General features: G+C 48.3%; 1 protein-coding gene across 2 annotated transcripts in view; it reads left to right on the forward strand.

The window, feature by feature from the left end:
* SENP7 (SUMO specific peptidase 7) overlaps positions 1–23,174 on the forward strand; it is a 991,910-nt gene that overhangs the window by 517,417 nt on the left and 451,319 nt on the right. For both annotated transcript variants that reach the window (XM_085622390.1, XM_085622391.1), the window contains exon 13: positions 20,377–20,510. In XM_085622390.1, the coding sequence (XP_085478516.1) occupies positions 20,377–20,510 (134 nt within the window). The remainder of the gene's footprint in view (positions 1–20,376; positions 20,511–23,174) is intronic.

Genomic DNA, 23,174 nt, shown 5'->3' on the forward strand with positions numbered 1-23,174 from the left:
TCCAGGCACACCGCCAGCTGAGCGCCAGTCCAGGCACACCACCAGCTGAGCGCCAGTCCAGGCACACCGCCAGCTGAGCGCCAGTCCAGGCACACCGCCAGCTGAGCGCCAGTCCAGGCACACCGCCAGCTGAGCGCCAGTCCAGGCACACCGCCAGCTGAGCGCCAGTCCAGGCACACCGCCAGCTGAGCGCCAGTCCAGGCACACCGCCAGCCAAGCGCCAGTCCACGCACACTGCCAGCCAAGCGCCAGTCCACGCACACCGCCAGCCAAGCGCCAGTCCATGCACACCACCAGCCAAGTGCCAGCCTACACACACCACCATCACATTTAGGATTTTTTTATACAAAAAAGAAAACCCAAACAAATTGCATATAGATACAAATCGACTAACACAAAATCTGAAATGAAATACACTACACAAATGCCAACCTTGAAACTGAACAAAAAATATTAAACAAAAGAGACCAGGCAGTTCACTTTACCACTCATGGATGCTCCCAAGAATTATTTTGCGTGTGGTACATTCTAAAACAAGCAGGCAGACACAGCGCAGGGTTAGAAGGACACTCGGGGCAGTACATACGAGTCTCCTCCCACGTACCTCTTTGCCAACAGACTCTACATCTCCTAATGGGAAAGTCTCTTGTGGGTGTGGGAGGAATGTGATCAGGAAAGTGGCGATCTTTCAATCTAGCGACATCCTTCACCACTCCAACTCTAGGAACACTTGCCTGTTCCACTACAACAAGATTGCTTATTACAGACTTCTGAAACTTAGCAAAAATCATCTTTGACTCAGGACAAGAATCCTGAATACAACAAAAGCATTAAAGGTTGTCAAGTGGAAAAGATGGATAGCCAACTACTTATACCAAATGTAAGTCTTACGAAGAGCAGTGTAATGTTCCACCCTCCGATCTACTCTATCAACACTACCCATGTGCCTATGATAGTCTAAAATGCACACAGATTTGCACGCTCCAGAAACCTGACCCCAAACAGTCACAGGTGAAGTGCTTTTATCATGGATGGTAGTCAGCATGTACAGCATGTAGACATATCTCCTGTCTTAAAACTTCACAGCTAGAAGTTCCTCGCAACGCAACACACTGCACTGTCCCCGCACAAGCTTTTGACAAACAAGTTCTTTTGGGAAACCTTTACGGTTAGAGCGGATTGTGCCACAAGCAACAGTGTTCACTTTGGCCAATTCCCTGAACAACCGCCCACCAGTGTAGAAGTTATCTACATATAAATGGTGACCTTTTGTTAAAAAGTCCTCTACCAAGTTCCCACACAATTTTCTCAGTCACTCCAAAAGTAGATGGGCAAACAGGGGGGTTAATCTTGGATTCCTTATCGGTGTACACCCTGAAATTAGAGACATATCCGGTCCTACTGTCACACAGCATATACAGCTTAATTCCATAGCGCGCCCTCTTACTAGGAATGTATTGCCTAAAAACCAAGCGGCCCTTGAACAAGACCAAAGACTCATCCACTGCTATTTCTTTCCCTGGAGCATAGTTCTCAGAAAATCGATCTACAAAGTGATCAATGACAGGCCGAATCTTAAAAAGAAGGTCACAATCAGGGTGATCTTGTGGCAACGCTAAACCATTATCGACAAAATGCAGCATCCGAAGCAGAAGCAAATACCTATCACGTCTCAGGACTGCCGGAAATATAGACGTTGCCATCAAGGGACTAGTAGACCAGTATGAAGACATTGATGGCTTCCTTAGCAAGCCCATCAAAAAAGTTAAACCCAAGAACTTCTTAATCTCTTCCAGATGTGTGGGAGTCCACCGGGTAGCTCTAGAGTGGGGCCTAAGGCTGGCACTGTTGTCCCTCAAAAACTGTTCGGCATACAAATTAGTCTGCTCAACAATCTCTAGCAAAAATACATCGTCCATAAACAACTGAAAAAAATGTATTGGCAAAAAAAATTCAGTATTCACTCTACACTTTGGAACACCAATAAAGTCTGACAGTGCCGGCTGCACCATGCCTGGGGCAACCCAGAGGTCATCACTTCCAACTGGAAGTCTTGCAGCCCCAGGCTGCAGCCCAGATGCCTCTTGCTGCACTATCAGCACATCAATGTCCTCCTCTAAAACAGGCACTTCGTCCGCACTCAGAGTAGCTTTATTCGCACCGAGGGTAGCTTCATCAGCCGATGATTCCATGTGGAAAGAAAACTCAGTGCCTGAATCTTCCACTCCCTCCTCTGCCTCAGATGCAGAGTCAGTCTCTGAACAATGGTCGGAGGAAGACCCAAAAAGCATACCAACAACCTGCTGAGCAGTAATCCTGCTGCTAGCCATTATCCTTACTAAGAAAGGAGACTGCACAAACAAGTCAACAACAACCAACTCTGTGCAAAATAAGTAAACAAAATGTGTGCCTTCATCACAAAGATCTATATACTCAAAAACGACATGATTCACTTGCAAGAGACTGCTACACTCACCAGCATCTACTCTGCAGAGAGACAGCAAAAACCAACGATATTCCACTACAAAGGAAAAAACAAAACCAATTACTCACAAGACAACAAAATATGCATCAAGCACAAATGCAAAACGTTTTTGACACTCAAAAAAACAGAAGCCCAAAATACTGCTATTATTACACCATTTGTAAAAAACACACATTCATGCAGAGAAATGAAACTCATTTACATTGTACAAAAAAAAGTCTTACTAATCACATGCAACTACACAAACAGCAGAACCACCAGTAACGAAATCTCAACCTGTAACAGTCTAAAGAGCAAAAGCCTTGAATTAGAACAAAAAGGGAGAAATAAAGCATTACAGTTGCAATGCACAAGAAATAAAACAATTAACAATAGAACACGCTATGTCACTACCCAAATGGTCAATCTGCCAGATGGGCCTTCAAATAGGGCTGAGAAAAATGGGGGGTGATCTTGCCCAAGGGATCGGGTGGGGTTGTCTGACAGGTCGATCTGTCCCCCAGGTGGGGCAGAAAACAGCAGACACAAATGTGCCCCCTTGCAAAAGAAATAAATCCCTGGTGCCTAGTAGGGTTTTCTGCCTCCCGCCTAGGGCAGAAAGGCCAAAAAAAGGGACAGATCTGTCCTCAGGAGGGGCAGAAAAAAACATTAACCAAATGTTACCCCCTTGGAAGCAACCATGTTGCTTCCATTACACACAAAACAAAATCCCTGGTGGCTAGTGGGTTTTCTGTCCCCCCCCCCCCCCCCGGGGGCAGAAAGGCCAAAATAACGGGGCAGAACCCCTGGAAGCGACCCTTGCCCAAGGGGTTGCTTCAATTTTAATTTTAAAGAATCCCTGGTGTCTAGTGGGGTTTTTTAAACCCCGCCCCCCCCTCAGGACAGAAGGGCCCAGAAAAAGAGCCGATAGCCAGCGCTTCCCCCATAGGTGGGTGCCATGACGGAGCGGTTCTGTCATGAGCACTCACCCACCGTGGCTCATGACGGAACCGCTCCGTCATGAGCACCAAATGGATTAAGTGGCACTCCTGTGCACTGACGTCAGTTCCTTTCTTTCTGTGCCTTTTTGACACAGGTCAAAGGCTCCCAATTTTAACACCTTCTCAAGGCTTCCACACAAATCTAGTGTGCTAGGAAACAATGTCCCCTTCTAAAATGATAAATTTTAAACCGTGGCATGACTTTAGAAAGCACTTGTTAATTAGTGACTTGTATAAGGGGCATCTCTGGTGTTTGGGCTTGGGTCATGACTCAGTGGTTTGCGATAAATGTGCTCTTATGCACCCGAAGGGGACATAGGACTGAAAAGCAAAGCTGTATATCGGCAAACATAGGAAGTATTTTGAGCCTTCCCTAAAATCCTGCTCCAAGTTGCAGATATGAGCTTCATCTCGCTTTCAAAGCCATTTCCACAAGAGGTCAACTTTGCAGTCGAAGTCCTCTTTAAGTCTAAATCAAAGTTCAAACACAGACACAAAAAAGCGAAGCAGTATTTGATCCCTTTCTGCCACTCTGTATCCAAAAAGGAGGCATAAGGATGTCAAGATATCAATTGGATTCCCTCTAAGTGTCAGGTCGGAGAGTTGATTCTGGTTCGCCCTGAGTTTCCCAGGCCAACTGCGGCACTGCAGCAAATCGAACCATTCAAGGAGACCATGCTGCTGGTTTTTTGTACACTTGCAGCTCCTTCTGAAAAGCCGTCAGGCCCTAAGGAACTGCAGGGGTACCAGTCAGGATCTTGACTATGAATCCGTCCTCTGCACCATGTGACCCTTTGAAACCTGCACTTGGCCCCTTAGCTACAGACTCCAGCTCCCCAACCTGCGCAGGGCCCCTTCTCATTGATGCTGATAAAGACACCACTGGCACAAGAAGAGGATCCAGTGATGGTTCCAACATCTGACAGGGAACCAATTTCCACCAAAGCTAGACAAGTGTCATGCTGTCTGATTTTAAAACAGTCTTGCTCCTGCCCACCAGTGGATAGTCAGATGTCCAGGTGCCACATACAAGCTCCTGGTTTCCCTCATTTTCTTACTAACATTTCTACTCCAGAGGGCATTGTAGTTCAATCTTCTAACAGTAAGGTGAACCCCAGTTCATTCCCCCAAAGACTCTGAATAGGGAGTACATGAAGGTTTAGACTTTTGGTAAGCAGATGTTTTCATCTGCCAGCCTGACACTGCATCGGTAAATGCTGCATGTTTATTGGGTCTCTACATACATGCCGTCTGGGGCATGAACAGTGAGATCTTGCCAGTGCTCCTGGAAGACTTTAATTCCTCTCTGGTTCAGACAATTTATGATGGACAAAATAAAGCTAAATATGTGATTTGTGCTGGCCTAAAAGCTACTGATTATCTGAGAAGGATGGTTAGCATCAGTGTTGTGCTCTACCGACATAAATGGTTATGTTCGACAAGAGTTTCTGGAGATATACAAGCATCCATGGCCATGACTTTTCAGTGACAAAGCTTTTTTTGGCTTAAAGCGTTTTAAAGAAAGTGGAGCCGCAGACCGCTCCATGGGTCTGTTGACCCCTGCCAATCAGTTCCTGCATGATTTCAGAAATTTCAAAGACTATTCCTGGGGGCTGATGTATAGGCAAAGACAGTCTCCCCAACCTCTACATCAGTCACCCCAATTCTTTTGAGGTTGGGGACATGGGTCTGGAAGGTAATGTGCAGGTCAGCAGGGGCATCACTCCTCCCAGTCCCTTTCACCTGTAGCAGCAGCCACCAAGCCACTTCAGTTTACCCTTAGAGGTGCACACCAACTCTGTGTAGGTTCTCACGGGCAATACCACCACCATGGGGTACTGCTAAAAACAGGCCAGAGTGGGGCCCTGATAGGAGTCTATGGTCCTTTGGAGTTGGTTGGAGCATTAGGATATTTTCCTTATTGGGAACCAACTGACAGCATCTCTGAATGCCAGTGCAAACAAACTCAGTTGGTAGATCACAAATGGTATCTTTATCCTGAGTTGTTGCAGGGCATCTCCCGAGGGTGGGGTGAAAACCCTAGCTAAATCTTTAAGCCACCGTTGAGAACACACAGTGTCTAAAGTTTTCTGCCTTGGAATTTCACCGTGGACACTCTCTAGGCAATACATTCTGAATAGAATGGAGGACAGGTCTCCTGTATGTTTTGCTGCCCTTGCACCTCCTTCCTGGAGTTCTGAAAAAGATCAGCAACAACAGGGCCCAAGCCATACTAGTAGCTCAGGATTGGGCATGAAGTGTGTGATACCCGAAACATCTGTGCATGAGCATCTGTTCTCTGATCAGACTGTTACTTTGACAGGTTCTTTTGTCGAAGCAGCAGGGCAGGATCCATCACCTAACCTACAAAATATAAGCTCCAAGTGTAGCCATTGAGCAGCTGCAGTTGACTGCATTCGATCTGCCACCTGAAGTCGTAGAGGTCATCATCACTGCCACAGAGTCCATTTACGCCAGGCCCTGGGACAGAATTGTGGTCTGGTGTGAGGTCTGCAAGACAGACTATTTACATGCCAAGCTTTTGAATGTTCTTCTGTCCTTTATGTCTTTGACCCAGCAAAGTCTTGCACTGGGCACTAGTAACGCCTATTTGTAGTCCTTTTTGGTCTTTCTACGTTTGCCAGACCAACTGTCCTTTTTAAAATGATGAGGTTTATAAAAGGTTTGATACATATTTCTTCCCAAACTGTTTTTGACGTTACAGTGGGACCTTGATTAGGTCTTCAAGGTTCTCATGTGTATGCCCTTTGAGCTGATGCATAGCTGTTCGCTCAGTCTTCTTACTACTAGTCTTCCTCATTTTGTTTTGTTTTATTTTTTTTAATTTCTTTATTTGCAATTTTTATATTAATACAGGTTTTACATGGTATAAAATATACAATGGTATCAGGCATATAAAAACTAACACATACTTAATGTAATAGCCAAAACATTACGGTTTGAATCTGCTAGTTATGTCAGGTATATGTTCCCTTTCTCAGATCAGTGGCAACAGTTACAATATGTTTTATGCACAAAGTGAGGGAAATCTTATGCACCACTTATTTCTGCTATTTGCCATGTCCCGATATAAGCATGAGCCAATCTGCCCATTGCGACCAGGTTGGACTTGTATGATCTTTAGTACATATAATGGTGCAATGCATGTTAACATAAAAAATAAACTTGTTAATTACAAACCAACACATCAGACTCATTTCAGGTTATTATGAACAGTTGTGTCATGGGAGTTCTTATCCCCCTGTCCCGAGCCCCCCCCCTTCCACAAGATACAGATTTAACAGAATGTTGAAGTCGTCCCAATCCCCAAATGCATCACTGTACTCTCCTGCATCATGACAGTGCCAAATCACTATGTGTAGTGCCTGAGTCATGTGTCGCTTTAGTAGTTTGCATCAATCCTTATTCCATTGTAGTCTATCAAGTTATTGCGATCTATTTCCTGGTCTATTAGTTTTAGCTCCGACAGTACCGTATCCCAGTATTGCGCAATGGGGTATTTACGCCAACCCGTTATCTCCTCCATGTGCAGTGCCATGCTTTCTGCCTGTGCCCTTACCACTAGTGAGTTTTTCCGACAGGGGGGTGTTTGTTTTTCCATCGTTTGGTAATTGTCCTTTTAGCTACAATAAGACCTAAGTCTGTGAATCTGGAAGTAACTTTGTGCTTATTGGACCATAGAAATAGTCCCCATGTGTGCATTTGGGGTCTATCCGTGTATGTTGCCAGTGCTGCTGTCCCGTTTTGCCAGTATCTTTGTAATGTGGGGCAGCATCATAGCATGTCTAGTAAGGTGGTGCCTATTTGCATACATCTCGGGCAAGCAGAGTTAGTTAGTCGAAAGTGGTTGTTTATTTTGTCTGGGGATAGGTATGCCCTATGTATGATGTAGGTCTGAATAAATCAGAATTTGTCGTCCCGTGATATCTGCGTAGGACTGCCAGGATCGTGTCCCATTCACCATCAGTCCACAGAGATCCCCTGTCCTCAACCCACCGGGTGTGGTGGGACGTCAGAGTGTGTGTGAAGAAAGTTTCTGCCAGCCAGCGTATTATGTGACTTCCATTGCCCATTACATGCAAGTACTGAATTAGCAAGTGCATTTCTGGTTCAGTATTCATGCCCCCTCCCTCCCCCCCCCCCATGTCGTTGTAAGTGATGGAATGATTGAATTGTGTAATAGGAATTGACCTGTCAGCAGGTCATACTCGCAAGATAAATTATCGAAAGGTATCAGAGTACCGTCCGCGTAAAGGTCACCAAGCGGGTGTATCCCGGCGGCATGCCAGTGTGAAAGTGCACTATTGGGAGTGCCCGTTTTGTTCCTCAGGGTTCCCAGGATGGGCAATGCTGGAGGGTATGGAATTTTTCTCCTCTCTACAACAATATTGCACCTTTATCACTCCTCAGGGCAGGTTCGCCCCAAGGAGATCAATAAAGGGGCTGAAGGCCGCTTATGGTCTTCGCCCACACCCCTCTAACTGTGTGTGTTTGTGTGGATCCTTGGGCATCTGGTAGGCCTCACCTCCACGCAGGCAGACCCTTAAAACTGGCGACTAGGCCGGTACCAACCTGTGCCTCTGCAGCACACCTCCATCAGCCGCCTCGCCGGATTCCCTGCTGGGCTGTGCTCTACGTTGCAGGAAGAGTCGCGACAGGTGCCCTCTGGTACTCCACACCAGGTGGTAGGCCCGCACCCTCCGACGAGCTCAGAGTGCACCCTGGGCCCCAGAGGTGACTGCTGAAGGCCCCACCGATGCCATTGCAGACTGTCAGGTGGGTGCGTCCCCAGCGGCCCTACTCCATCTCCATCAGCTGCAGGCTCGCTGCATTCACAGCCCCGTCCAATGCCCAGCAGCAGGGCGTTCTTTTTTCTCCCTCCGTCTCACAACAGCTGGCTCGGCCCCGCCCCAGTGAAACACGAGCACCAGGCCTCGCAACGGTGAAAGGCCTGCATCAAGATGCCCGCGGATTCACCTGCCTCCAATGAGCTTAGCTGGTCGCAACTCACCAGGGCCCCAGGCAGGTTGAAAAAAAATAAAAACATGAGCACACCACCTCAAGTGGGCGCAGCCGGCCTATCAGTAGGTGCAGCAGCACCACCCCAACACCACATCTGTGCCATAGTGACACTGCTCCTGCCATTCTGCGAGCTTGCTGACCCCACTGGAAATCCTGGATAGGGCGCCTCAACCACTACTTCAGGGGTACAAGAGAGACGGACGGAGCTGTCAACAGATTGTTGGTCATGCAATACGGTGGTGGGCAGCTCTATGACCTTTTCAAACCCTCGCAGACACTGGAGAGGATGATGGCCTTGACGCCGCGGTTAAGGGGGAGGATGACAGTGTGTTCGTAGTATCCTTTGCCGGTCGTGCGGACTGACGGCACCTCCCATGTGCTCTGTCCAAGTGGAAGGCTCCAGGATATGCACGCACTCAATGACACAGGGGCATCGGTGAATGTCATGGACATGGACATTATGAGCAAAATATGAACGCCTTACACCTTGTCCCCCTCTCTCACCTACCGACGCGAGGATCTACACCTACGGTGGGACCCATCCACTCCCCCTGAGAGGAGTGATAGAAGTGGCCAACGACCAGCATAATACGTGGGCAAGGTTCCATGTGACGGACGGAAAGAAAGGCACTCTCCTCAACTGCCACATGACGGAGGATCTGGGGCTAGTCTTCTTCGCCAATCAAGTTCATGACTCCCATGCCGACACCATCTTAAGTAAGTTTTCCACGGGGGGTAGGGCGGGGAGGGGGAACGGAATCAGCAACTGCTCAGACGACTACAGCTGTGGTAACACTCAGAATACATGGTACCTTTACACGTGGGATGGGGCCGGCGCTAGGAGTTGGACCCCTGTGTGTCAACCCACGGCGCACGCACATTGCGGTACACACGCGCCCCACGCGCTGACCAAATTGAAATTACTGACCTGGAATGTTAGAGGGCTAGGGGACCCCCGTAAGAGGCGCCAGATTCTTTCATACCTCGATAGGCACAACATTAGTATAGCACTCCTACAGGAAACACACATGGACCCTAGGGGCAATCCGACATTTGGGAGCAAATGGGCCTCTGATCGAGTATTCTCTTCATACTCCACATACGCCAGGGGCACAGTGATACTCGTAAAACGTAACACTCCGTTTATATGTGCGAGAATGAAGGGAGGGAGGGATGGGAGGAGCTGTATGCTGTGGGGCACGTTGGGTACGCAGTCGGTTGTGATGGTGAGCTGCTATGGTCCCAACACAGACGACCCCAATTTTTTACACTCACTCTGGGGACAGATCACAGGAGTGGGAGCCACACATGTACTATGGGCCGGAGATTTTAACACGGTCAGCGACCCCCAGACGGACAGGTCCAGCGCGCTACCGCACCACTACACTCGTAGTCAGGCGGCGATGGCCGGGCTCCTCACACACGACGGACTTACTGACCTCTGGCGACACACTCACCCAGCGGTGAGGGAGGGTACATACCACTCGACGGTGCATGCGGCCTGGTCAAGGCTGGATTACTGGCTGGGTTCTAGGGGGATGTGCCACTGGGTCTGCGCGGCGGTGGACCACCTTGCACGCACGTTCTCTGATCATACCCCAGTGTGTCTTACATTGGAGATACCGAACCTGATTGTTTATTTATTTATTTATTTATTTATTTGAGGTATTTGTAGAGCGCAGCATTCATCCCAAGGGATATCAAGGCGCTTAATGAGAAAGGGCTGCTGAGGTTTGGACCGGGGGTTTATTATTTGGGGAAGAGATGAGTTTTGAGTTTTTGCCTGAATACAAGGAGGTTCGTGGTGTGTCTCAGATCCGCCGGTAGTTCATTCCAGCGTTTGGCCGCCAAATGCGAGAAGGCTCGTCCTCCTGTTCTTGTTTTGTAGATACGCCTGGGTTTTGCTAGGGCTGAATTAGTGGATCTTAAGTTTCGGTTTGGAATGTAAAATTCAATTTTCCCTTGCAGGATAGTAGGGCCTGTTTTATGGAGGGTTTTGTGCGCATGACAGAGTAGTTTGAATGTGGCGCGCTGGCGCATCGGCAGCCAGTGGAGTTGTTTTAAGCATGCCGATGCTGAGTCCCTTTTGCCTTTGTTACATACCAGCTTGGCAGCCTGGTTTTGCAGGACCTGGAGGCGAGAGAACAACTGCTCGTTCATTCCTTCGAATAGAGCATTGCCGTAATCCAGGCGGCTAACTAGGAGGGCCTGTGTAATTGTGCGACGACAGTCCAGTGGGATCCATTTGAAGATCTTGGCGAGGAGTTTCAGGATTGCAAATCCCTTACCCCAAAGTGTGCGTACGTGGTCCTTCATGGATAGTGCGTCATCCATCATGACACCCAGATTCCTGGCGTGTTGTTTCGGGGCGGGGGCTGTCCCTAGAGCCGGTGGCCACCAAGAATCATTCCATGATAGTTTAGCTCCTCCGAACAGTAGAATTTCGGATTTTCCGGCATTGAGCTTAAGACAGTGATTACGCATCCAGTCGGCCATTTCGGAGAGGCAACTGTGGAGTTTATTTTTAGTTGTTTCTAATTTCTCCGATCTTTCATCCAAGGTCACCATCAGCTGCGTGTCGTCGGCATATGAGCAAATGCCGATGCCCCACTTTCTCCCGATGTCGGCCAGAGATGATACATAGGCATTGAAGAGAGTGGGGCTTAGGGAAGCCCCTTGTGGGACTCCGCAACTGATGGGGCGGGGTTCAGAATGGAATTGGCCCATGTGCACTGCCTGGGTGCGGTTGCACAGGAAGGATTCGATCCATTGCAACGCTGTGCCTTGTATACCTTTGCACCGGAGGATGTTCAGTAGGCATTTGTGTGAAACAGTGTCGAACGCTGCCGACAGGTCTAACAGTATCAGAGCCACCGAACCCCCTTGGTCAGTGATGCATCTGACGCTGTCCGACACTGCCAGCAGCGTGGCCTCGGTGCTATTGTTGGATCTGAAGCCGGTTTGGGTGGGGTCCAGAAGCAAGTTGTCCTCAAGATATTTGGATAACTGTGAGTTAACCATCTTCTCCAATGCTTTGGAGAGGTAGGGGAGTTGTGAAATTGGCCTATAGTTCTCTGGGTTGAGAATATCGGCTCCAGCTTTTTTCAGGAGGGGGGTTACAGATGCGTGTTTCCAGCAGTCTGGAAAAGACGCAGAGGTGAGGGATTGATTAAAAAGTTTGGTGATGATTGGGCATAAGGTTGGTGCAATTTCCGAGAATACAAAGTGTGGACAGGGGTCTGTGGGGGAGCCAGATTTTATTGCTCTAAGGACTGTTAGTACTTCCTTTTCAGAGAGCGGTTGGAAGTTGGATAAGCGAGGGGAGTTACCCAGGTCTGTGCGATCATTATCATTGTCGGATGTAGGTGGTCTTGCGTCAGAATTATCATGAGGAGGGACGGTTTGGGGGAGAGTAAAAGTTGAGTAAATTTTATTGATTTTTTCAGAAAAGAAGCAGCTTATCCGTTCGCATGCTTCTGTCGAGGGGGTAAGGTTTTGCGAGGTGCAGGATGGATTGCTAAGCTCCTTCACAATTTTAAACAACTCTTTTGCCGAGTTGTGGTTTTCGTTGATTCGTTGCACGAAAAATGCCTTTTTTGCCACTCGGATGGCAAGGATGTATTGTTTCCTTTTGGCAGTGTAATTGACTCTGGTTGTGGGGTTTTTCGCTTGTCTCCATTGGTGTTCCATCTTTTGGCATTCCCTTTTAAGGCTCTTGAGGGAGGGGGTGTACCATTTTTCGTTGATGGTTGTTTTTTTTCTGACGTCTCGCAGGGGTGCAATTTTGTCTAATGTTTGGCGGATGCTGGTTTCTAGCCGGATGGCGTTATTCCCAGTAGGTTCGTTATCTGGAAGGGAGACATCTGTCACGTGAAAATGATTTTGGAAATTGGAGTCTTTGATTAGTTTCCAGACTCTGTTGGAGGTGAGGGGGGAGTATTTGATTTTTACGGGTTTGCCAGGAAGTTCAAGTAGAAATGAAAGCATGAAGTGATCAGACCATGACAGGGGGAGAATTTCCTTGAGAGTGGTCCGCTCGATGTTTGTAAAGAGGAGATCCAAGGTGTGCCCTGCTGTATGAGTAGGGTTGTCGATCAGTTGTTTCAGTTGGAGGATTTCCATGTCGTATTTAAGCTGGGCGACTCCAGGGGCATTGGAATTTTCGTAGTGGACGTTAAAATCTCCGATGATCATGTAGTGTTTAAGCTGGCGACTGGTCCCTGAGGCACTGCTTGATGAAGTTTTTAAATCTGAGCTAGAGGAGGAGATCGTGGACTTCTTAGCCCGCAACAAGGGGACGGTAGCACTAGCGCGCACGCTATGGGAGGCATTCAAGGTCACAATCAGAGGCACCTGTATGGCAAAGAGCTTTGGGGTCTTGAGAGACATACGTCGGTGTCTACGCCTGCTCGAAGGTCAACTTAAAATACTGGAGGCTGATGTCTGGCGCGAGGACTCGGGTGAGGGGAGAGCTCAATTGCGTGACACAATCTCTGACTATATTTCCACGGCTGAGCGAGAGGCAAGGTTTAGAGGGAAATATGTAACCGCCAGATGCTATGGAGAGGGAGGCAGGCCAGGGCGCGCACTAGCCCGCGATATCAGACGACCACGGTACACCAACTATGTGCTGGAAATAGAGGATGCGCATGGGGATAGACACAAAGATGGCCTTGAGATATTGAGTACATTCAAGACATTCTACGAATGGCTGTACACGTCAAAAGGGGTGCACACGACTGATTTTTCGACCTTCTTTGGGGATATCACCTTAGGGTATCTTAGTGGGAGGCAACGGGAGTTTTTAGCTGCCCCATTTACGCTGGATGAGATTCGGGAAGCAATTGCCCAGTTAGTGTCCAGGAAGGCGCCCGGGTCTGACGGTCTTCCGGTAGACTTCTACAAATTATATACAGACCAGCTCGCACTGGTGTTGCTGGAGGTATACTCGGAGGCGCTGGAGGCGCAGATATTGCCTGCCACAATGAGGGAGGCCCTTATCATATCTTTGTTGAAACCCGGGAAGCCCCCTCATCAGTGCGACTCCTATAGGCCTCTATCGTTAATCAACGTGGACGTCAAAATTTTAACTAAAATGATAGCGAATCGACTTAATCTTCTCATGGATAAGCTGGTGTTGCCGGACCAGGCAGGATTTATCCCTGGGAGAGCAACCTCTCATAATTTGCGTACTCTCTTCTCTATCATGCATCAGGTGGCCCCGCACCTCCCCCTGGCTGCTATTTTCTTAGACGCCACTAAGTCGTTCGATTCGCTTGAGTGGGACTATCTGCATGCGGTCTTAAGCAACATGGGGTTCCCGGTGGGTTTCTCCGCTTTGATTAGACTGCTGTACAACGCACCAGTGGCTAAGGTACTGATAAACGGCCACACCTCTGACGCCATACCACTCTCCCGAGGTACCAGACAGGGGTGTCCGTTGTCACCCCTGTTATTCGCACTGGCTATGGAACCATTGGCGGCGCGGGTGCGGCAGTATCATCGGGACAAGGCGCTCAGCTGCCCCTTACGTCCCATCCTCATTTCGCTATACGCCGACGACGTGACTCTATATGTAAAAGACCCACAGAATAACTTAAATCTGCTTCTGAGAGAGTTTGTGAGGTTTGGGGGGCTCTCGGGTATCCACATCAACTGGGCTAAATCCCAGATCTTCCCCCTTACCCCAGCCGTGTCGCGGTTCCACACAGACTTCCCATTGGAGTGGTGCGACTCCACTGTAAAATACCTAGGGGTGCAAGTCTCTGCTGATCGGGAGGAACTCATGAGAGACAACTATGGCCGGGCGATAGAGGCACTGAAAGACACTATCACAAGGTGGATCGCCCTGCCCCTGTCCATTGCGGACAGAATATCCCTGATCAAAATGGTAATTCTACCAAAAATGCTTTACTATTTCACAAATATCCCATACCATCCGGGGAAAGTCTTTTTCGCTACCCTGCGCACTGAACTCCTGCGGCTGGTGTGGGGAGGGAAGCAGGCCCTTATCAGGTGGGACGTTCTGGCTCGTCCATATGCGGCAGGAGGCCTTGACCTACCTAATTTTGAATTGTATTATCCGTGCGCCCAGGCACATTACGTGCACTACTGGACGAGCGGCCCGCGATACACAGCGCATGTGGCTACGGAGCACTGACTCGCTGACCCCGTACCGCTGGCTGGGGCTTTGTGGAGAGGGGGCGGGAATGTTGCATCTGGCATGGGCGTGCCCCTCTGTGCACGCCTTCTGGACCTTGGTGTTTGACGCGGTGGGGAAAATGATTGCCACCCCCCTGCCGCCGACCCCACAAATGGGTATCTTGGGATGCACAGAGAGCATCCCGGCTCCTCATAGAAAATTCGGCTCTTTTTGTCTTCTCCTGGCCAAGCGTAAAGTGGCCTGCAGATGGGGGAGAGGGCGTGCCCCCAAGTTCAAGAGCTGGCTGGTGGATCCGATACGCTGGCAGGAAGAACTCACTCTCTATGCTGACCTCTTGCCGACCGTCTCCAGACCTAGAGACATATGGGACCCTCTAAGGAGGTACCTGCTTCAAACCCCTCAGACACCGGATAACGCCACTGCCCCCACGTCCTGAATAGGTCCAGTGCTGGGGACGCCTGAGGCTCGGCGCGGGGGAGGGGTGCGGGATCCCTACCGCCGGGACTCTGCTGCGCTTACGGACTACTGGCGCTCCCATGGGTTCCCCTGGATACTGTAATGTGTAATTGACATGGATATGTGTGTACCAGGTGGCGCCTATTCCGGAGCACGAGCCGCGGGGCGGCTGCTGCCCTTTCTCGTCACCGGGGACCTACGTGACTACAGGTCGGCGGGGGCCATAACCCTGCATGGGAATCCTAGCTGTACTCCTTTTTTTGTTTTCTGGTTGGTACACTGTGGGGCCGATGATTGTGCTGCGCTGAATTTCATATTGCCTTAGCGTTGTTATGATTATGTGTTCTGATGCGGCCGGCCCTGATGGGTTGTAGGCGCCTTGCTGTGTGTTAACTGCAGAATGTCATACTCTATGCCTAATGTGCACTGCTGCCGGCCCCGGTGGGGTTGTAGGCGAAAGACGGCTGTGTCAGACTTGTGTACTTCAATAAAGGTTTTGGGGAAAAAAAAAAAGTACGTTTCCACAGCTGTTCGAGGGCCTGGGAAAACAAAAAGGCAAGCAATTCAGGCTACATATCGACTCCTCGATCAGGTCGACAGCACTGAGCCGCAGAAGGGTGCCTTTCCACCTACTGCTGCAGGTAGAGGAGGAATCGAGGAAACTTGAGGAACTGGAAATCATTGAAAGAGTTACAGGCCCGACCCTGTGGGTGATGCCTTTAGTCATCGGCCCAAAGCCCAAGCAGCCTGGAGCCATCCGGCTGTATGTTGACATGAGCCTTCCCAACCTTGCCGTAAAGAGGGAACGGCATCCGACACGCACCATGGATGACATTGTGGCAAACCTCAATGGGGCCAAGTGGTTTTCCAAGCTTGACCTAAATGCTGGGTACCATCAGCAGGAGCTCGCGCCTGACAGCAGATACATCACCTCGTTTTCCACCCATGTGGGCCTGAGGAGGTACAAACGACAGCACTTTGAGGTGTCGTGGCCGCTGAGGTCAAGCAAAATGCCATCAAGAGACCCCGTCGGGCTTCCAAGGAGTCATAAACCTCAGCGATGACATCCTGGTGTTCTTGAACACTCTGGAAAAACATTACATGCACATGAGAGACACACTCCAACGGCTGGCAGTCAGTGGCCTCACCCTAAACAAGGCGAAATGCTAATTCTATCAGGAATTAGTTTATTTCTTTGGCTACATCTTCTCGCGTGAGGGACTCCAAGTAGACCCGAAGAAAGCTGTCGCCATCCGGAAGGCCTAAGTACCCAGCACCCGACTGCAGTCCGCAGTTTCCTCTGAATGGCCACATACTGTGGCTCATCCATACCAAACCCTCCCTATCAGAGCTGATGCGAGCCCTCACGCAGTGGTGTGCCCTGGGACTGGACCCTGAAAATAAATGCATCCTTCCGCGCCATCAAAAAGGCACTGGTGGACAAAACATTCATGGCCTACTTCCACCCAGGGAGGTGCACCGAACTGGTCGTCAATGCGAGTCTGGTTGGCCTAGGGTCTGTTCTCCTCCAGGAGGATGAAGAAAAAGAATGGGCACCTGTCGCGTTCTCAAGCCAAGCACACTGTGACACCGAGACGAGGAACGACCAAATTGTCAAAACGTCAAGGCTGCCCCCCCCCCCCCGATAGAAAGGTGGGCAGTGCAGTTGCAAGCATACTGCTTTGAGGTTATGTATTGGCCAGGCACCAGCAATCCAGCTGACTATCTATCACGCCACCCCATTGTGGCAGACACACCTCAGCCACACATTGACGAAGAGCGCACTGAAGAGTTCTTAAAGATAAGTCAGGAAGCATGCCCCAATACACTGAAGCTGGAGGAAATCGGTGTGGCAACAACACAAGATGAAAACCTGACTGAGGTCAAGGAGGCACTGCTCTTCAGAGGATGGCAACACTTCCGAGATTGGGTGCACTCCCTTAATTTGGAGGATCACCATGTGAGGCTGCAGCTATCGAGAGTCCGCAGCCAGCTAAGTGGAGGCAAACACAGGCTCATAGTGCACGGCCACGCCATCGTAATTCCAAACAGGATCCAGAGCCAGGTCGTCAATCTTGCACATGTCAGGCACCACTGACACATTCAACACAGGAGAATCACTCCGCAATGGCCACAGACAAATGGCACTGTTGAACGTTTTATGCTGCCCCTCAACCGAGCCTTAAGAATCGGAGTGGTGAAAGGAGAAGAGGAGCCAGTGCAGTTTCTGAAGATCGGCTGAGATAGGAAATTCTCTCCTAAGACCCAAAATAAAAACCTGCAACAACATTTTCCAGCAACTATAGTTTGTATATTTGGGGGCGTCTAAAAGTGAGTTAACGTAGTCTAATTGGGATATAATCCGGGCCTGTACCATGTATTTCCTAGCAGACAAGTTAACGAAAGGTAGAATGTTCTTAACTGCATGCCGTAGCCGAAAGCCTGTAGTGCAAATGGTATTCACATGTTACTCAAAATTAAGATTTTGTCAATGTATATGCCCAAATTCTAAGCATCAGCCAGTGGCATATGAGGTGTTCCCAGACTCTCATGCCTCCATTCACGGGACCAGGGTGAGTCCGGTCCTAAGACCACTAACTCTGTCTTTCCACCATTCAGTACAAAGGAACTTCCATCCATCCAATTGGCAACTTCATCCAAGCAGTTTCTTAAGTTTGATGTTGTATTTACTGTGTTCCCATCTAGTCTGGAATTTAACTGTGGGTCATCAGCATAAGTGTAAAAAGAAATTCGAAAGGACTTAGTCAGTTTTGCCAGAGGACACACATAAAGGTTAAAAAGGCTGAGGCTCAGCACTGAGACCGGTGGAACCCCCATGATGATGGATTTGGGTACGGACCAATAATTCTTTGACCTCACTGTTAGGGAACAGTCTTGTATTTTTTTTTTTTTTTGTTAATTTCTTTATTAAACACCCGTCAGCAGAGTACAATGAATACCAACATCAGGTACAGCAAGTCACACTATGAACATGCAGGAAGTAGTACACATGAAGAAGTACCACATATGACATGCAAATTAACAAATCTACATGGCATATATTAGGCATTTGATGACCGTAAAGAAAACAGGCTATATCGCCCGGTGCATGATGGTATATGTAACAATACAGAATCATGTTGCCCGCCCCAGAAGGGAACAGTCTTGGAAAAAGGAGGTAAACCAGGCGAAGATCTTACCCTCGATGCCAATCTCTTTCAATCGCTGTAGCAGAATGCAGTGTGAAATTCTGTTGAACTCTACTGATAGATCTAGCAAACTCAGAGCGCACACTTCACCCTAAACTCTGACCTGTTAGCTCCCTTCAGTTTCTTTAGTCAAAACTGTTCCGTACTAAATTCTTTACAGAAACCTAATTGAATTTTATTTAGTAGGTGGGTAAAGTCCGTAAAGGCTGTAACTTTATAGTAGGGTTTCCGTTAATTTGGCATATATTGAACGCAAAGAGGTCACTCAGATCCAGGGACGGCTTTTGTAATAATGGAGTGAACATGGACAACTTTCATTTTAGGGGTACACAACCTGAACTTGAGGAGCAACAATGAATAGTAAGTGTAGGAATCAAAAAAGCCCTCCATTTTTTCAAATGCTGAACACGTCCCACATCTATTGATGAAGAGGAGGTTATGGCAAACAATCTTTCCACTTCCTCTTCAGTATAGGGATCACATGTAACCCATAGATCTCTATCTAGGGACCTTGACAGCCAGGACTGCCGGGAAGGAAATTTTACACACTTAGTTCAGCCAGACCTTTTAGTCTGAGTCCACTCCACAGACCCTCCACCTGTGAGATCCTACTTTAGTATCTATTATAAGATGAGGAATCTACAGTTAGAAATACACACAGAAGAACAAGATACTTACCTGCAGTAATGCTCTTTCTGGTGGATACTCCACCCGCAGATTCCTTCCTGCCCTTCAATCTCCCCATTCTGTGGCCTCTTTTTAACATCTAAAAAGATTTCAAATAAATGAGTCATCACACTGGTACCAACAATTGTTCAATCTTCACATCTGAGGGTATGAAATAGGGAGAAAAAAAATAAGAAACTGATTTCAGCACGCAGGGGTCGTGCTTATATGCTCCAACACTTCCAGGGTGGTATGGAGCCAACGTGGAGCTGCAAGGTGCCACCTGTTGGGGCGCGGGAGCAGTGCTGGAAAAAGTTTCCAAGCCTTGTCTGGCACATGGGGAGTGATCTAAGGTGTGGAATCTGCAGTAAGAGACTCCACCAGAAAGAGCATTACCAAAGGTACAAAAGTCAAATTTGTCCCCCCAAAACCCCCCATTTTGCTATATTTTGGCTATTTTCTTAGTTTCCTTCAAGGGTATCCAAGAACTGTGAGTCCCTTTAGAATCCCCAACATGTAGGAAAAAAGGATTGATATTTGGCCTGGGTATCTTTTGCAGACATTTTTGTATGCAGGCTTAAGCCTGAACTGTCCCAAGTATCCCAGAAAACAGCTCTGCACCAGAGGTTGAACAGCTTTGGGGCTAAGAGGTTAAGAGGCAAGCTTTAAAATAAAAGGTGTGGAACCTCAGCTCTCCTTTGAGGCAGTGGGAATGCTATAAAAGAATAATGTGGAAGCAAGGGTAATCCTGCAAGGGGACCTTTGGAGCAGAGAATGAGAGGAAACACTGGGACTTTGAAGGGTGGCCGAGAGAGATTGCTGAGGATGAAAAGACTTTCGTCTCGATAAGAAAGGTTGCAAAAGGTCACAAGGAGAGTGCAAAAGGAGCTTCAAGAAGCAGGAGTGATGAAGTAATCGGAAGGCTGCAGGGAGACTGCAGGACAGCAATGAAGAGGGAGCAGGGGCAAATTACAGCATGGATGTAAGAGGTCAGAGAGAATCAAAAGTGGTCAGTGAAGACTACAGAGGGACCACAATGGATAATATGAAGGTGGTGAGGGGGGGACAAAGGAAACCGGAGGGATCAAAAGGGGCTTAAAGTGTCTAGAAGGGATGAAAGGGGGAGGGCAAAAGTTCCCAAGGGCCACAGAGGTGGAGGGTAATAGAAGCTCAGGGATGTATGGATGGATGGATTGTGGCACAAAGGAAGTGGGATACCATTGGTCAGTTACAATACAAAATGTGGCAATGAATTGCATTTAGTTTCAAATTTTAAAAAAGCTTTTAGGTTTTTATTTTGGATAAGCTAAATTTGGATTATACCATGCTAGATCATACTATAACTATGCTTATATTTTTTATTTTGTATCTTAGGAAAATAACGTAACCATTTTCAAGAATTCATATACTCTTATGCGGAAGTGTAACCTAAACAGTTATGCAGTTTCGCTCATTCCAAAGCCTGGTGGAGGATGGCAAGAGATCAAAGCCAAGGGATCTGCTCAGAAGTATGGTTAAATTACTTATTCTTTGAAAGAAATCTGCTTTGTTGTTACTAACTGTCTTGTTTTAGTATTATTCAATGATTTTAAGGATGAGTGAGTTGTTTAGGAGTTGTTCTTTAGCTGATATGTGCAAATTATTTGGTTAATATAGTGAACTATGATAAAGATTTTCAGAACCCTTTTCAGTGGGCTGCGGGTAAGCAGGGGTTACTGGACCAACTCGTGGACATTGTGGCCTTTTATCCCTGATGTCCCGTGCCCTAACCTATTATGGATTCTGAGCAACTGGGCCAAGTACCACTTTTGCACTCTCAGGCTAAGCATGGTCCAAGCAGTCCAAGGCTCCTTCAGGGAGGAGGTGTGTATACAGGGAAACAAACACAGGTTCACAACTCAAAATGCACGTGGCAGCAATAAAGCATTGTCCTGCCAAATACTCAGTTTTATGGAAAAAGAGAAGTATTTAATTTCTACTGCTAATCGCACAAAGGAAAAATACAACATTCACAAACAACTGCATAGTCGTTCTGAAGTCACAGCTCCAGCATGTCTCTTGGCAGTCCCCGGATCCCACTTCCTCTTCATTCCCAGCTATAGTGGTTATTCCCCATTCACTGCAGGCATCATGTAAGCACCCCTAGGAGTCTGAGTCTCAAGAGTCCACTATGACTCTATTTTTAAATTCAACAGTGTTCCAGCCCCGCAGCACTAATTAGCAGCAAGTTACCCCAGAGCTGACTGGCATAAAATCAGTCTTGCCCACACCTTGCTGGATCGAAGCAACCAAAGTTTGTGATTGTACCCCATCCACGGGTGCTGGAGCGGCAGCAGTCAATAAAGGTGAGTTTGCTGCACTTGGCCAAGCTGGTTGCACTCAGCGGTTAGTGGGTCTTCCTACACTTTTGTGCTTCCTCAACTACCGGAGGGTCTCAATGGCTGCTCTGCATAGGTGAAGTCTGTCATTCCTTCCGTGATGGGTGGGTGTGGGGGAGGTGCGGGGAAGTAATGATCTGTAGCTCTATGTGCAAATCCTTCATCCTTGGCAGGCACACTGCATCAACAGCAGCCTCACTTCTCTCAGCGACGACTCGGACCAGCTCACACAACTTGCTGGTATCGGTGACCTCCTCTGGCATACTGGTTTACTGTACACAGTACACGGGCTCTGGTCCAATCAGCACAATGAAGTCCTCGACGATGGCCCTTACCGCTTGGCAGTCTTCTCACGGTGGCCCCTCCTGGCACATGGGTTCGACAATTTCCCAATATGCTCCGGCTCGTGCCCTAATTGACAGCAATTAACATGGCTCAAGGTTCAGAGGCCCTCCTCGTGCATATGAAGGTTGCGGACTTTGTTCTGCACATGGACAATGACCTGATTGGTGCAGCAGCCATCTCATCACAACTCTCAGAGAGTCCACTCGACAGGGCTCCCCACTGGACCTTGCTCCCTCTAACGCTCTCCTTTTTCTCACAAGGCGCACTGGTCTTGGAAAGCAGGCAGGCACTGGTGTTACAGGCTCTAGAGCAGGTGGTCTTGGAATCCCTGGGTGATGTCCTCTCACACAGCAAGGAGTCTAGCAGGCCTTCAACCCCAGTCCTGGTCACAGGCAGAAGTATTGCAGAGCTTGCCTGGCTTCTTGGCAGGTTATTGGGGTTTTAAACTCCCCTTGTTTTAGTTTACTGTCAGAAACCAAATGTAATTTAGAGTCCAAGTCTTTTAAGTTTGTGTTGGGGGTCTGCTTTTTTTGAAGTGCTTCATCTTGAAAGTAGTTTGTCACAGCAGGGGTGATTCCAAAGCTGATAGCCCCACAACACAGGCCATGGGAGTGAAAGGAGTTCACACCTTGATGTCAGCCACAGTGATGTGTGTATCAAAAGATTAGCCCATGGCCCCAGCCCTACTTTTTATGATTCTTTTATTAGCCCCATCTCCTTCCTGAGATGTGCCCTGGCCCCTTCCTTTTGACCTCTCATTGAATCAAAGAGTACCTTTGAAGTGTACAGGGGAAGCCAGGCTCTCCCCTCTCCAGTGTGTGTTCCACACAGCTTCCAGGAATGCAACAATACACAAATCCGTTGGGGGGGGTATGAGGATTCTCTACCTCCTCTCCTGGTTTCACCATGCAGGCTTATATCTCCCAAAATAGAGTCCAGGGCTCTCCATATATTTTACCATCCACAGGTACACATGCACCCAGTGCATGTATACAAACTGCACACACTGCACAGCACTGTATACTTCATGTACTGTACCACTCATAGGCACACATATATGCACTCACCATGCATGCACTGTTCAGTAGTGCATTATATCTGTATTGTACACTTCCTAGACACACATACACCCTACGCAGATACACCACTCCTGCACTGAACAGCACTAAACCAAACTAATGTAGGCAAAGGGTGAGTTAAGTACATAGCAGAGCTACTTTAAAATTAGTGAGCCTATAGGCCTTGTTCCTGTGACACAGGCTAAAAAGGGCATGTTCACTCCTAATGATCAGTACACAGTGTGCTGCTTAACTCCTTGTGAAGGCAGTAGACTTCCCCCCACTATGAGAGTAGCACTTTGGGTGCCCCTTCCGGTCTAACAAGAAAGAAATCCATGAGACAGGTCAATGTCATGGCGCACATGCATGATCCGTGTTCGCGTATGACAAC

The sequence above is a fragment of the Triturus cristatus genome, chromosome 8 (assembly GCF_964204655.1).
Source record: "Triturus cristatus chromosome 8, aTriCri1.1, whole genome shotgun sequence".
In the NCBI taxonomy this organism is placed as follows: Eukaryota; Metazoa; Chordata; class Amphibia; order Caudata; family Salamandridae; genus Triturus; species Triturus cristatus.